The sequence below is a fragment of the Acipenser ruthenus genome, chromosome 13 (genome assembly GCF_902713425.1).
Source record: "Acipenser ruthenus chromosome 13, fAciRut3.2 maternal haplotype, whole genome shotgun sequence".
Taxonomy (NCBI): Eukaryota; Metazoa; Chordata; class Actinopteri; order Acipenseriformes; family Acipenseridae; genus Acipenser; species Acipenser ruthenus.
Genome location: NC_081201.1, coordinates 11522445 through 11537470, shown reverse-complemented (window position 1 = coordinate 11537470; position 15026 = coordinate 11522445). Strand labels below are relative to the sequence as shown.

Sequence of the window (15026 nt, the reverse complement as noted above, 5' to 3'; positions counted from 1 at the left end):
AGAAAGAGCGTGTATTACTTCCAGTGATTTGTACATTTTTGTGTTGCAATGAAAAGCTCTAAAATTGTTCTTCTATCTGTATACATTAGCCTCTGTTTTTGGAGGGAACGTATAGTATAGTTTAACAAGTGGAAGCTAGGATGGGACATTTAACATTAACACACAGTTAGCTGTTTGCTTTTTATAATCTTTTTACACATACCCCCTATTTAAATGTCCTGTGCCACCTATGTCAATATTAAACTGTTTGTAGCTAACAAAATAATTGCATCAGGTTTGAAAGAAACACATTTTAAAACATGATATTTGGTACAAGGATAAAGAATGTTCCCAGTTTCCTTTCCTTGCTTTCCTGGAATCGGTTATTGGTTTACTTCCAAGATTAGTTCACCCAGCAATATCTTCGAGGTCAAGCATTGTTCTGGCTGAAAAGCCTGTCAGTGAATAGGGGAAGCAGCTGGTTGGATTGCGTTGAAGTGGTGGGGACAATTTCACTATCGAGGTGAAATGGCTTAGGAAGTGTGTAAAGACAATCTAAAAGAATGTCTTGTAAACAGAGATTTCTCTAATGCTTTAAAATGAAAACTGCAAATATGAGACATATCTAGTGAACTGATGTGCATGGCTGTGAATTTATGGAACTGTTTAGTTAGCTGCAATCCCTTTAAGACACTGTTTTGATGGGTTGCATCGGACCTCATTTTAGCACCTCATGCTCAGAGGCACCAGTAGTTTCCACAGGTCATTTAGATGAGATTCCACACTAGAGGTGTATCATATCAAGATAGATAGATAGATAGAATACCTGGCTAGTTGAGAGTGTGACTCATCTTCTTTTTGTTATTAGCATTCTATATTCAGTAGAGATTTTTAGAATGATGTTGTTTTATAACTTGCACAGTTATAAAGAACTTAAGAACATTTCCGAATGAGAGGAGGCCGTTCTGCCCTCAGCGCTTGTCCTGTTCCTAGTAGCTGATTGATCTCAGAACTGTGTCAGGTCAAGTCTTTAAGGATCCCAGTGATTCAGCATCAACAGCATGACTAGGTAACCCATTACATCCCCTCATTCTAACTTCTCATAAATAGGCGTGTAACAGTGAATCGTGATACTTTCTTTACATGGTTTCTCGTATCCCAATTGAGGTATGCATTGTGATAAAAGACCAGCAGCACATCATAGCTCAGTGTAGTTCACAAGTGGTTCTTGAATGAAGTGTTTTAAAGTTGGTATGAATACATAGTCTCCCTAACTAATCACATTTATTAAGAAAATAGTCCATCATTAAATGATCATATGATCTTCTTATGCATCATACAAGTAGCCCATCAGGACCATCACATGTATCATGATGTATATCGTATCATGACATGTCGTGAGATTGGTGTATCATTACACCTCAACTCCTGAATCAGTTGAACACCTCATTATTCATGCAGTATTGGCACGGCACATTGGATCATTTTAATATAAATTTAACCGTTGGAAAGTCTCACATTTGTTATGAAATTCTTTCACATATTCCTGATGTTTGGTTGATCTTCTATGAAATAGTTTTGAGTGCCCCGGCTCCATGTGTGTCGAATTCCTCACCTAAAAAAATGCTCAGAGGATTGGATTCATTTTTTCCATGAAGGTTGACATTTAACAGCAGCTATTTGGCAGCTCCTACATTTTGTTTTTGAAGGGTTTGTAACTCCCTAGAATGTGAGATTTTGGGACCTTTAGTGATTTCTTTTTCTGGCGAGTTGTCAACAATGTGCAGATTTGGTCTACATACTTTAGAGCGGTGCCCATAAGTATTGTCACCCTGCTGATAACAACAACATACACTTTTCTTTAAATCGTTCCTGCTGATGGAATGCTTGAATAAATCAGTGATGACTTGCACCTACACTGTAAATGTAGGCTGTACTTGAGCAGTCTCATGGTGCTTTAGCACATTAAACACTGTTCTCCATTGTGGACTGTTACTGTACAATGCAGTATCGCTCTTAGGCATAGCTCCATATGGACTGCATACTCTTTTTTCATTCATCTCAGCTCACTGCAACACTGTGTTTAATCCTGGAGTTGGGCTGAAATTAAGTGCACTAATAGAACTGCTACATATAGTACACTGGTGAGATTGCACCAATTCTGGTCAAAATTGGTGCAATCCAAATTGGGAGAAAATATATTGGCAATGAGTAAATTAAAAAATATATAAATAAATAAATAAACAGTGTATATTACATCCAGCAATAACCTGATTTGACTGCACTGTCTGCTACAAAAGGTAACGTGATGCACTTCTTTTAAACACTGCAGGGCATTCTGGAACACTTTAAAACTATCTTTCCAAAAGCTGTATATAGTTTAAAAGTCTATAACATTGCTACTGGTACATTTGCTTTCATAGAACCCGTTTTGTTTTATTATTATTATTATTATTATTATTATTATTATTATTATTATTATTGTATCAACTGTGTAAGTAGCTTTGTGCAAGCAGCTTGTTTGGCTCTGGTCCCTGGATATTTCATTATCCTCACAGCTTCTGTGATGCTCCAATCAGGATGTCTTCCTTCACCTGCCACGCAGTGACAGTAAATCCAGGGCTGACCTACCTCCGGCGTGTGGAACAGTTCTCTAGAAATCAACGACTAATCCGGCTTTAAAACAGATTAGGAATGAGTGCAGGGAAACCTGTGGGGAGACGCTTCAAGGTGAATGCTTTTTTGTGAAAGGTAGCATGGACATCGTTATTGAATGCTGAGCACAACATTTAACTTTACCTTTGCACTTTCATATGATTGCACTGAAATACCAAAAGCTTGTGAGAACGGGGACTTTTCATTACAGTGAAGTAATATTTCAGAAGAAAATATAAATTAAAGCATGCATAAATTAAAATCTGGTCTACAGTGGCAGATTGCTTTTATAGTCATTTTCTCTTTTTTTCTGTTTTATGGATGATTGCCTACTGCTTCAAAGTGCATAAACAGATGAAATGCAAACGTTATTTGCATTTTGATCCAAATGCAAATAACCTTATTAATATTAAAATGCAGGTGGATATATTTAAATGTGTCTGAGTTCCAATTTGGCCTCGCACAACTTACTGATATCATAGCTTTCTTAAACTGGGTTTGCAGTTTTTAGGTTGTGTTAAAACTTCGAAAGTGCAGCCTGTCTCATATGGCCAATCAGAACATTTCACAAAAAAAGCACGGGTGAAAAAAAAACACAGTTGTTTCCCCATCACAGTGTAAGAAAACCAACACTGGCTTTAAACTGTAAATCAAGACTCCAGACTGATCATTTACACTGCCCTCAGCCACTCTGTCACATTACTACAGTATACTGCTGTGCGGTGTTACGTGTAATGGCCTTTGAATTAAAATGACATTACAGTACATTATTTTACTGTCAGGACTACCATTGCATTTAAGCATCTGTGGTTTACTTATTTTCAGTTGCGATGCAAATCTCACAGTTTTTCACCAAGCAGAGATGCAAAGCTCTGCAATTCCCCCCTCCTCCTCCTCCTCCTCCTCCTCCTCCTCACTGCGCCGCAATCCCACTCCCTCTACATTCATATCACACAATAACAATGCTGTACTCAGTATGTAATCAATGAATGTGTATTCACTTCATTGAAACAAATTTTCACTAAAAGAGAACACAAAAAACATACCTCCACAACGCAGTGGCACAGTCACGTTTAAGAACATCAGAACATAAGAAAGTTTACAAACGAGAGGAGGCCATTCAGCCCATCTTGCTCATTTGGTTGTTAGTAGCTTATTGATCCCAGAATCTCATCAAGCAGCTTCTTGAAGGATCCCAGAGTGTGAGCTTCAACAACATTACTGGGGAGTTGGTTCCATACCCTCACAATTCTCTGTGTAAAAAAGTGCCTCCTATTTTCTGTTCTGAATGCCCCTTTATCTAATCTCCATTTGTGACCCCTGGTCCTTGTTTCTTTTTTCTGGTCAAAAAAGTCCCCTGGGTCGACATTGTCTATACCTTTTAGGATTTTGAATGCTTGAATCAGATCACTGCGTAGTCTTCTTTGTTCAAGACTGAATAGATTCTGCATACGACATGCCTTTTAAACCCGGGATAATTCTGGTTGCTCTTCTTTGCACTCTTTCTAGAGCAGCAATATCCTTTTTGTAACAAGGTGACCAGAACTGAACACAGTATTCTAGATGAGGTCTTACTAATGCATTGTAAAGTTTTAACATTACTTCCCTTGATTTAAATTCAACACTTCTCACAATATATCCGAGCATCTTGTTTGCCTTTTTTATAGCTTCCCCACATTGTCTAGATGAAGACATTTCTGAGTCAACATAAACTCCTAGGTCTTTTTCATAGTTTCCTTCTTCAATTTCAGTGTCTCCCATATGATATTTATAATGCACATTTTTATTGCCTGCGTGCAATACTTTACACTTTTCTCTATTAAATGTCATTTGCCATGTGTCTGCCCAGTTCTGAATGCTGTCTAGATCATTTTGAATGACCTTTGCTGCTGCAACAGTGTTTGCCACTCCTCCTATTTTTGTGTCATCTGCAAGTTTGCTTACTATACCAGAATCGAAATCATTAATGTAGATTAGGAATAACACAGGACCTAATACTCATCACTGTGGTACACCACTGGTTACCTCGCTCCATTTTGAGGTTTCTCCTCTAATCAGTACTTTCTGTTTTCTACATGTTAACTATTGTTTGATTACAAACAATGCAGTGTTTCCTGCATCATTGCACGATCCACGCTGTGTACGTGCTTAATCACCCGAGATGTGATCAAATTCTAATTCAAAAACAGCTTATTAGCTGTACACGTCATTGCACTTGATACAGTATCGTATTATTATTATTATTATTATTATTATTATTTATTTCTTAGCAGACGCCCTTATCCAGGGCGACTTACAATTGTTACAAGATATCACATTATTTTACATACAATTACCCATTTATACAGTTGGGTTTTTACTGGAGCAATTTAGGTAAAGTACCTTGCTCAAGGGTACAACAGCAGTGTCCCCATCGGGGATTGAACCCACAACCCTCTGGTCAAGAGTCCAGAGCCCTAACCACTACTCCACACTGCTGTATTACATGCAGTCAATTTGATTCTTATAAACGGATTGTTTGATTCTTACAAGCGGATTATTTTACATTGGTTAGTATAGGAATGATTTGGTCCCAGTGGTTTTGATCACTATATGCGGTTGATTCGTATGTCAGTGATTCTTATAAGCGGAGTGCACTGTACTAATATATTCTGTACGATAACATATTACAAACAATATAATGTGCATGATAATTAATATTGCCAAATGTTTGAGGGTTTGTTTCCGAACACTAAAACCACGTCATTTATGTTCAGAACCCTCCTTCCGTGTGAACTGTGATGCACAATACATACAGTATAGTATTGTGAATACACTAGGGTAGCTGCATTCGAACAACTTCAAAAAAAAGTAAAGGCAGCTCTTAATCCTGTTCATGATTATTAGGCTATCATCTTGTTTACATTAAGCGATGAAATGGTTGAATCGATTGTATGGAAATGTACCATTCAGGGGGGCGCAGAAACTAGGATTAGAAAAACCACCAGGGGCGCAGAAGCTAGGACAAGAAAAACCACCTCTGTACCGGGGCAGTGCAGGAAGCCATGGCAGCACAGAAATGCCATCTACTGAGGCCGGGTATACACTGCATGTATTGCATTTGATTTGCTTTTGTTCCTGTTTATAGTTGATTCCTGAATAAACTATTTTTGATTGACTTTATATCAAGAAGACTGGTTGATTATTTTGAAGAAGAAATCGAACCCATCTCACAATAGTATTAAATACCATGACATTTACATGCATGCTCTTTCAGATTTCCAGTGAAAGTAGCATATCTGTTGAGAAGACTAGCTTCCCCGCTTATAATTGTTGACTGTCACCATTAGACAAATAAATTCCTTAATATGGTTAAGGCAACTTCATATAAACAGTGTGTTAAATTGGCAGCGCCTTATTCATGGTAAAATTGTTATAAACTAACAAGCCTTGCTTATAAGAAGTTAAATCCCCCAAAAGGGTTCTACTTCCTAAGAATATTCTCCAGACAGGTAAGAGCACTGCCGGAGTGAAGGGAACAGGCAGCAACATTCTAGCAAATGTTAGCAGATATATTGAGGGGCTAACATCCTGCAATTCAGTAGCAACTTTGTAATAAGTAACAAGAGCAAACAGGCAAGAAAGAGGTGCCTGTCTGCCTCTTGGAAAATGTTTGTGTTGCTACACTGAAATGTAACCTTCTAAGAAATCAGGCACCTGTCTGGGCAGCTGAAATACCTTAATGACAGGATCCTGGGGCTGTCAGGTGGAATCTGTGACCTCTACACCATTGTGTTTTAACAACAACAACAAAAAAATGCTTTTCAAGCAACTGACTTCCTAAATCCTAACATGAAACCTGGCTGCTAAAGTGACAGCATCAAGATAAAAACACACACGTTCCTCTTGGTGTAAGTTTAGTTTAGGAAGTTTTACCAAAAAAAGTGTGGCTGATGTTTTAATGATTATACATAGCAACGCATGTGTTCTTATACATAGGAAAAGCAACTTTCAAATACAAATTGGGAACATGGTGTAAGGAAATGATTCAGTTAACCTTAGGAAATCAATGAACACAAATCTATCAGCACTCCTTCTGTCAGGAAAACTAAGAAAAGTGTTATGTTCGTGATACAAGAAATCCCTAAGAAGCTTCTGCTTCTACCCATAACCTGCTTCCGATAAACTGAACTACACTGACCCTTTTAAAACCACAGTGTTTGTTCATCAGTAACACAGAGTGAGAGGAACAGTCCTCTTCTCTAACCAGTTCTCTGCCTCCATTCACAGGGCAATGGTAACAGGACTAAGCAAGTTTTAAAAGCAACTTAAAGATACCAGGTGTGTTTGCTTTTTAGAGTAGACTTCTTAGTTTTTCAGGAGGCTCCTGTGTGCTCCACCCATCTGTTAGTCGTTACACATGCTTTCTGCGATGTTAATCAAAATGACCTTGCTAAGTGAAACATCATAAAAAAAACAATGCAATGTTTATTTGTAGATAGTAAAAGAATGTTACTGTGTAGTGGCACAAACACATTCACACTTACACATATAAACACACACCCACACACACAAACACACACACACACACACTCTCTCACGCGCACACACTCTCTCACGCGTGCACACACACACACTCACACACACACGCACACGCACACACACACACGCACGCACACACACACACCATTGTGAAGCAGTCTGTAGGCAACAATGGGCTCCTGTGAAAAGTGTCAAAGCTTTTATTTGTCCAAATGGCAGAGTCAGACTCTGAGTGTTAAAATACCGTGTCCAGTAGTGTTACTGATCACCCAGCATACCCAGTCAGACCTGGGCTGCTAGATTGAGACCATCTCACTTGTCAGCGCACTTCTTGAGCCCAGACCAGGGGTGAGAGGATAGTCTTTGTTCTAGTTTTGTGACCCTGTGCATCTTCATTTGATATGGTCCTCATATTCACACTGCTGTCTCCTCTCCTCCCACAGCCCAGCACCCTCCCGCAGGGCACCATCAACATGAACCAATGCTCTGACGTGATCGACGGGGAGAGCAGGACCGGGCAGAGGAGCTCCCTGTGCATCCTGGTGCCTGAAAAGGAGTACTTCATCCGGGCTGAAAACAAGGAGATCATCAATGGGTAAGAGGTGGCAGGCTAATGATACACTGCAGCCTGCCCTCAAAGGAAATGCAGCTGAGACGAAAAGTTTTGCTTTACCCAATAGAATGAACACATTTTGAATAATGTTACGTTAAGATATTGAATTACATACTTTTGCAGTATCATTTTGTAGTTTCTTTGATTACATGATAAATAAAATATCAAAATTATGTTCATATATATATATATATATATATATATATATATATATATATATATATATATATATATATATATATATATATATTTAACGATCTCTCAATCCTAAAATTCTAGGTGATGCAAAACCGTTTGGCCAGAGCTGTAGATAGTGAATGTAAGTGGGTCAGATTAGGGTTATGAAATTATTTTATGAGCTATGAAATTCCAACTGAAATTATATATATATATATATATATATATATATATATATATATATATATATATATATATATATATATATAGTAAGACAGCAGGGAGTGGCTTAAATCCTTCCTGCAGAAAACATGTGCGTAGACACATTTGTTTAGTTAATTGTTAATTGTTTAATTTGCATTTGGTAATTGTTCTGGCAGTTGGCCTTATTATTGTAAATTGAGGTCAGCTGCCAGGTATAAAAAGAAAGCAGGCAGTCTGTTCAGGGCTGCTGTGTGAAGAGCCCGCTTGCGAGTGCATGCAGGCGAAAAAAGGAAAAAGGTAGTGTGAAACCTTCTAGAGTGTAAACCAGTGTGTGTTTTGTTTGTTTTGTGGGGAAATGGCTTAGCCGTCCCACTTTGTAGTCAGGGTTGTCCTAGAAGCTTAGTTAGCGCTCCGAAGGAGCTAGATGTTTATTTTGTTTATTTTGTGTTGTTTATTAAAAATAGGAGCTGTAGAAGGATCATCTTGAAGAATGCTAAAATTTCTTTGTATGATGTGTTGTACTTTTTTGGTCATAGTGTCTGGAAAACCACAGTTTCTGAAAAATGCACACATGTCATTTGTTTTATTCATTTTATTTTGCAGTGATGATAGTGATTTTTTGAATAAAACAAATGACATGTGTGCATTTTTCAGAAACTGTGGTTTTCCAGACACTATACTTAGAGAAGCTCAGTTAAGTGTATCGACAATAAACAGAAAGGATGCCTTGTACAAAACCAAAACACAGAATACTAACAATCGTATTCCCCTTGTTCTTACTTATCATCCTATGACCAAAAAAGAACAACACATCATACAAAGACATTTTAGCATTCTACAAGATGATCCTTCTACAGCTCCTATTTTCAATAACCCTCCTCTAATGTCATACAGAAGAGACAAAAATCTAAGAGAGCATCTGGTCCACAGTAACATTCGACCCAATCTGGACAGTCTTAAGGGTACGTTTCCATGCAATAGGTCACGCTGTGCTACTTGTAAATACATTCACAGCAACACAGTAGTTAAGGGAGCAAAATCCTCATTTATTATCCATGATACTTTTACTTGCATTAGTAAAGGAATAGTATATTGCATTGGCTGCATCAAATGTAACAAGCTATATATTGGTGAAACAAAACAACGCTTGGCTGATCGCTTCGTGGAACATCTGAGAAGTATACGAATTAACACCTCTGCCTTTCCTGTCACCAGACATTTTAACAGAAATGACCACACTATAGAAGACATCACAATTTGTGGGATGGTTCAATGCTATGGAACTAATGCTGTCAGGAAACAAAAGGAATGTGAACTTATTTTCAAACTAGGCACTTTGGAGCCTTTTGGAATGAACATTCTATTCTGAGGTCGTCATCATCATTATCATCATCATCATCATCAACATCATCATCAACATTCTGGAATTTTGTTTAAAAGACTACTTGTTTGTTTTTTATCAACTTCTTAAAGCACTGTTTTTTTTGTATTCAGCCAATTGAAGGACTTGTAGGTCAAAACGTCCTGATAATTGATTTGTAATCAATTATTCTACCTTTTTTAAGTACCTGAAATATCCTTTTCTTTTTTCTTATTGATCATTTTGGTACACAGCAGTTTTCCTTTTTCTCAAACTTTATATATATATATATAAAAATAAATAAATAAATAAATAAATAAATAAATAAATATAAAAAATAGAACATCGCTAGGTCAAAATTATATATATATATATATATATATATATATATATATATATATAATATAATATATATATTTTTTTTTAAATAGGTAATTATAACCAAATGGACTTTAACTTGTGACTGCACTTATCCGGTATATTAAGTGCTGTACTCTCAATAACAAGTCTATGATTATAGGATCACAAACAGCCACAGGGCTGTGCTTAGCCTTGTGTTCCCAGGCTGTGTGCGTTCCCTTTCAAGTATGAAATGTAACCGTTACTGTACAGGCGTTTACCTTGTGCAGACTGGAAACCTCAATAAGATAAACCAGAGCTGCTCTGCAGCTGTGGCACAGTCTTGCCCCGCTCCCAAGGGCACAAAAGGATTGCACTCACAGATCTCAGCACCATTTTCCCTTTCAAGTTTTGACCTGAAGAATGAGCCTGGTATCAGAAAAGTACTTGTTGCATATGACTATAATTTGTGCTAATTATTGTGTTTTACATAATTTATGTGGTCATTTATTGCATTACTCTGTAATACATTTTTTTTAGTTAATTGCTCGTATATTGTGCACTACCGCCTCTTGTTTGTTATGTCCTGCAGCGGCCTTCTGCCCTGCGTGAAGCTAGCGGTGTGAGTCGCTCCTTCACAGGGATCAAGCAACGCAACTCGGCTGACTTGTGCTCTCCTCACAGGCTGCTTAGCTCAGGGTGGAGTTAACCCTTTCGCTGCTAGGGCTTTTGGAACCCACAGTGCTAGAGGTTTTTTCCTGAATGTGGGACTGAATCATTTCAAAGTAAAATTTAGGAAACTAAAGGAAACATAGGAAAACTATATATTGTTTTTTTCAGCATAATCTGAACTCTTCAGTGATATTAGATTTGTGGGCATATCTGGTCAACTAACTGATTGAGATACCACAGGTTAAATATAAAATAAAATAACAAATTACATTTTCTGTAATCCCTGGATAAGTTATTTCTTAACATGGTAATAAGATGTCTCACATTGCCAATATGTTATGTTTCTGTCACGGCTGTTTTAAACATTATTATTAAAAATAAATATAAAAAATAGAACATCGCTAGGTCAAATGATCTTTACATTTTTCATAATGTAAACTTTGGGGCATATAAAAACTATATATTTTCTAAAACTAGATAAATACAAAATTCAAACTATATGATGTTATTTTGCTTGGAATAAAGTACAGCACGTGATCGCCTTACATATTTTAACTTTATTTTTTGATTTATTTATTTTGCCTTTGTTCTCTATTTTCTTCCCCGACACCAACTGCAGCAACATGCAACTTTAGGGCATGATATTTCTCCTTCCATGGCCTGTGCACTCAGGGCAGTGTCTAATTCCTTCACCCTGGTTGTGCGATCAGTACACTTATCTTTCTGTCTTAAATTATTTCTTCACTTCTTCAAACTTTCGCTCCGCCTCATTTTTGCCCTGGATCACCATCTGCAGAAAATGTGCAAGTTTCTCCTTGTTATTTTTACACTTTTCATTTCTTTCAGCACAACATTCCTCTAACCATTTCCATGGATCTGATTTAGAATGCGCAGATCCATACGGACCTCGCTTACAGTGCTTTGCATCGTATTCAGTCACCCACTGCATGTTTGTAATCAGCAAAATGACACTTACTGAGTCCAGGGTTTAATAACTCTTTATTATTCACTTTGTTGTGAATATATACCTGAGGCTTATTCCAATGCCTCGTGTTCCTTGAAGAGAATTGTTCCCTTCATACGTGACTGGACTTAATGCCAATAGTCCTTTATTAGACCGGAGGCTGATTCCAATGCCTCATGTTCCTTTATCGGTAAATCTTATTTCCCAATGTACTAGTGTTTTATACCAATAACTCTTTATAATTCCTGATTGTGTGAATTTGTATTACAGCTTATTGTCAATTGCTGTGTGTGCCTGGAAAGGATTTTGTTCCATTTTTTAGCCACGTGTTAAAACTTCTAATCATTGCTTGTCGTCTTGGCCCTGCGCATGGCACTGGCAGTATTTCTGAGAAAACTGCCATAGAGGCTCTACTTTTAATCCTTTGCCCGAGCTCTATACATTTATTTTGCAGTGCCTCCTGACTCTGTTTACCTATGTTGTTTGTTCCTACGTGGACTACGACAACTGGATCCTCCCCAGCCCAGGCAAAGATCCTGTCCACCCGTGTCGTGATACCGTGCAGCCGGGCACCGGGTAGGCAGCGCACCATTCGCCAATCAGGATCACGGCTGCACACCTGACTATCATGTTCCTAATGATTGAGTCCCCTTTGACTATTGCTGCCCTTTTTGAATTTCCCCTGGGGGACTGCGGCACAGTGGTGCCCTGGCTCCACACCACACCCTCCACTGTGCTTGCTGTGTCCGTCTCTCTGAAGGGAGCAAACCTGTTCGAAACACTCAGCTCTGCAGCGGCTGTTTTGGCAGAGGGTGCACCCCTTTTCCTTCTATTCCGTCCCACTGTAACCCAGTCCGTATCTGATATTGACTGTTCTTCACTTCCCCCTCTTCTATTTGAGTGCACATCTCTCTAAACGACTGTTCTATAAAATCTTCTGCTTCTATCATGCTGTGCAGTCCAGCCAGCCTTGCCTCAAGGCCGGCCACCCTAGCCTCAAGGTCAGAGCCCAGCTGGCATCGTTCACAGGTGTATTCCTCCTGGATAGCATTATCCAGAGAAGTTTGTTTCCAAGGGAGAGCTTTACTGTTGTAATGTATCTTACTTTACTAGTTTAAAATGTGACAGTAGTTTAATATTCCTCTATAGTATTAACTTATAACTTGTTTTAATACTTTGTGTTAGCTTAGGGCTACTGTTTGAACTACTGTTTTGTGTTGTTTACATTCGCTCGGTAATTGTTGCAGTTACAATCGATGCTGTAGATGAACTATTCACACAAGCCAGTTGCTGGGTAATTAAATAAATATACTTAGTAATGAAATGAAAACAGACAGCTTTAGCTTTTGGTGGAAGTAGCCCTGTTCCTCGTTCTCACTCGTTCTGGTTCTCTCTTCCACTCACTGTCGCTCGTAAGAAGTCTTGTACACACTCCTGAGGTAAGGACAATAGGATGTCCTTGATTTTCATGAAAGTTATAAAAGGCTTACACTAACGAGCTGGTTTAGGAGACCCTTGTGTGCTATCACTGTACCTCTATGAACTGCTACACTAACAAGCTGTTTTGTTGGTTTAGGCTGTGTTCACCCTGGGCCCGATTAGAGGGTTTGGTCCACATTCGGTACGTTTGGTGTGAAGTTTGAACAACAAAGTCAGTTTGGGAAATGAACCGTACCGAGTCCACCTAAAGAGGTGGTCTCGGTCCGTTTGGCAAACGCACCGAGTCTGCTTCGCTTGATAAACCTCAATGTGAACAGGTGCTAGACCGAACAGGGGGTCTTTATCAGTTCTGGAGACACTCCGGAGCCGGAGCTAGCAAACCCGGAGCACAGCCAACTGGGAAAAGTCTAACTAGGAAGTTGTTTTAATCTCTGCTACAATGGAATAGTGCAGCCACAACCTCTTACAATATTTGTTAAACAAGCACAACTTTACGTGACACAGTGAAACAGTGGATTATTTGAAGTATCCCTGTGGCAGTAAATTGTGGGTGTGGGTGTGGTGAATATAGGGTTGGCAGGGAGGGGGTTAAAATCTTCCCTGTCAGAATAGATGTGGGAATGTGGATAGGGCCTAATTATAAAATTGATGATTAATTAGGCTCCAGCCACATGGTATATAAGGAAGGAAAAATCCTTTGCTTAGGGTTGGTGAGGAGAGTTTGTGTGCTGTGTTTCAGTGAAGGCAGCTGCTCAGCCTGTTTATTTAAAGTGTTTATTTGTATTATTTTGTCTAAACCTTTTGGTTTGGCCCTTGTGCCTTTTTCTTTGTTTGTTTGTGTACATAGAGACACGCTATGTACACAAACATGCACGCTTTAACTGCAGTTTCTAGGCTCTGTCTCATTCTTGGCACTATCCTGCTACAATCCCTGTTTAAGCCCTTTTGACAGACTGACACACTCCTGGAAATCTGTGAAACAATTTTTCCAGATTCCTTTCTAGAACAGAACTTCCATGATGCCCTCTAACCACTGGAGGCCTGGTTCTGAATTAGCCTAAAAAACTGCATTATAACACATGCCTTAATTTGGATCGAAGGAGGCTGTGTGGTCCAGTGGTTAAAGAAAAGGGCTTGTAACCAGGAGGTCCCCGGTTCAAATCCCACCTCAGCCATTACGCATTGTGTGACCCTGAGCAAGTCACTTAACCTCCTCGTGCTCCGTCTTTCGGGTGAGACGTAATTGTAAGTGACTCTGCAGCTGATGCATAGTTCACACACCCTAATCTCTGTAAGTCGACTTGGATAAAAGTGTCTGCTAAATAAACAAATAATAAAAATATTGTATCAAACATTACAATTCTACCTCAGATGGCCTTTTTTCACAGAAAAAAAAACTTTTGCCCTACAGATATGATTCTTTATTAATGATACTGCCACTGTTTAACTATTAATCCAGCTGCTGGTTCCCAAGTGGAGTCGTACAGTGAGGGGGGCTGAGCTTTGCATGCTGGCTGTTCAAAAGCAAGTCTTCACTGGGGATTCCAGGGGGAGCGTCACATTGGCTCTGCCACTCCTGCAGGTTAGGAGGCAAAATCTGCAGGGGCTGAGGTCCTGTTGTGAGGTCCTGCTGTGAGGTGCTGTTGTGAGGTCCTGTGGGGAGGTGCTGTTGTGAGGTCCTGTGGGGGGGTGCTGTTTTGAGGCGCTGTGGGGAGGCCACAGTCATACAGTGACACAGGAAGAAAATACAGTGGCAGTTCTCAGACTGCACTTTTATAGTTCATGGGAACGTTGAGACTTTATCTTTCATTAGATATTAAGGAACAGGCCTTACTGACAACCCTGTTACTGTACCAGCAGTCATCACTAATGAGGCTGTATCAGTTACCATTATTGAACTGATATTTAAAATAGGTTGTCTTATACCTGGCAAAACAAGGAAGTTGTTAACTGGTGATAGGTTCCATAGTCCTGATGCCAGCTTTTCTAATGCCAAACCTAACAAACCATTTTAATCACATGCCCTTTTATGTTAAACACCTAATGTAAACTTCCTGATTCTTTTATATTTTCTGAAACCTAATACCTGTTGTATCAATTAT

The 15026-nt window shown here is 38.9% G+C and overlaps 1 protein-coding gene across 5 annotated transcripts in view; it reads left to right on the top strand.

Annotated features, from left to right (window-relative positions):
• Positions 1-15026, top strand: part of LOC117418224 (myosin phosphatase Rho-interacting protein-like) — a 199808-nt gene that overhangs the window by 77634 nt on the left and 107148 nt on the right. For all 5 annotated transcript variants that reach the window (XR_009330822.1, XM_059035674.1, XM_059035675.1 and 2 more), the window contains exon 4: positions 7599-7750. Coding sequence is in view for 4 of the 5 variants with exons in the window: in XM_059035674.1 (XP_058891657.1) it covers positions 7599-7750 (152 nt within the window). In the remaining variant the exon portion in view is untranslated. The remainder of the gene's footprint in view (positions 1-7598; positions 7751-15026) is intronic.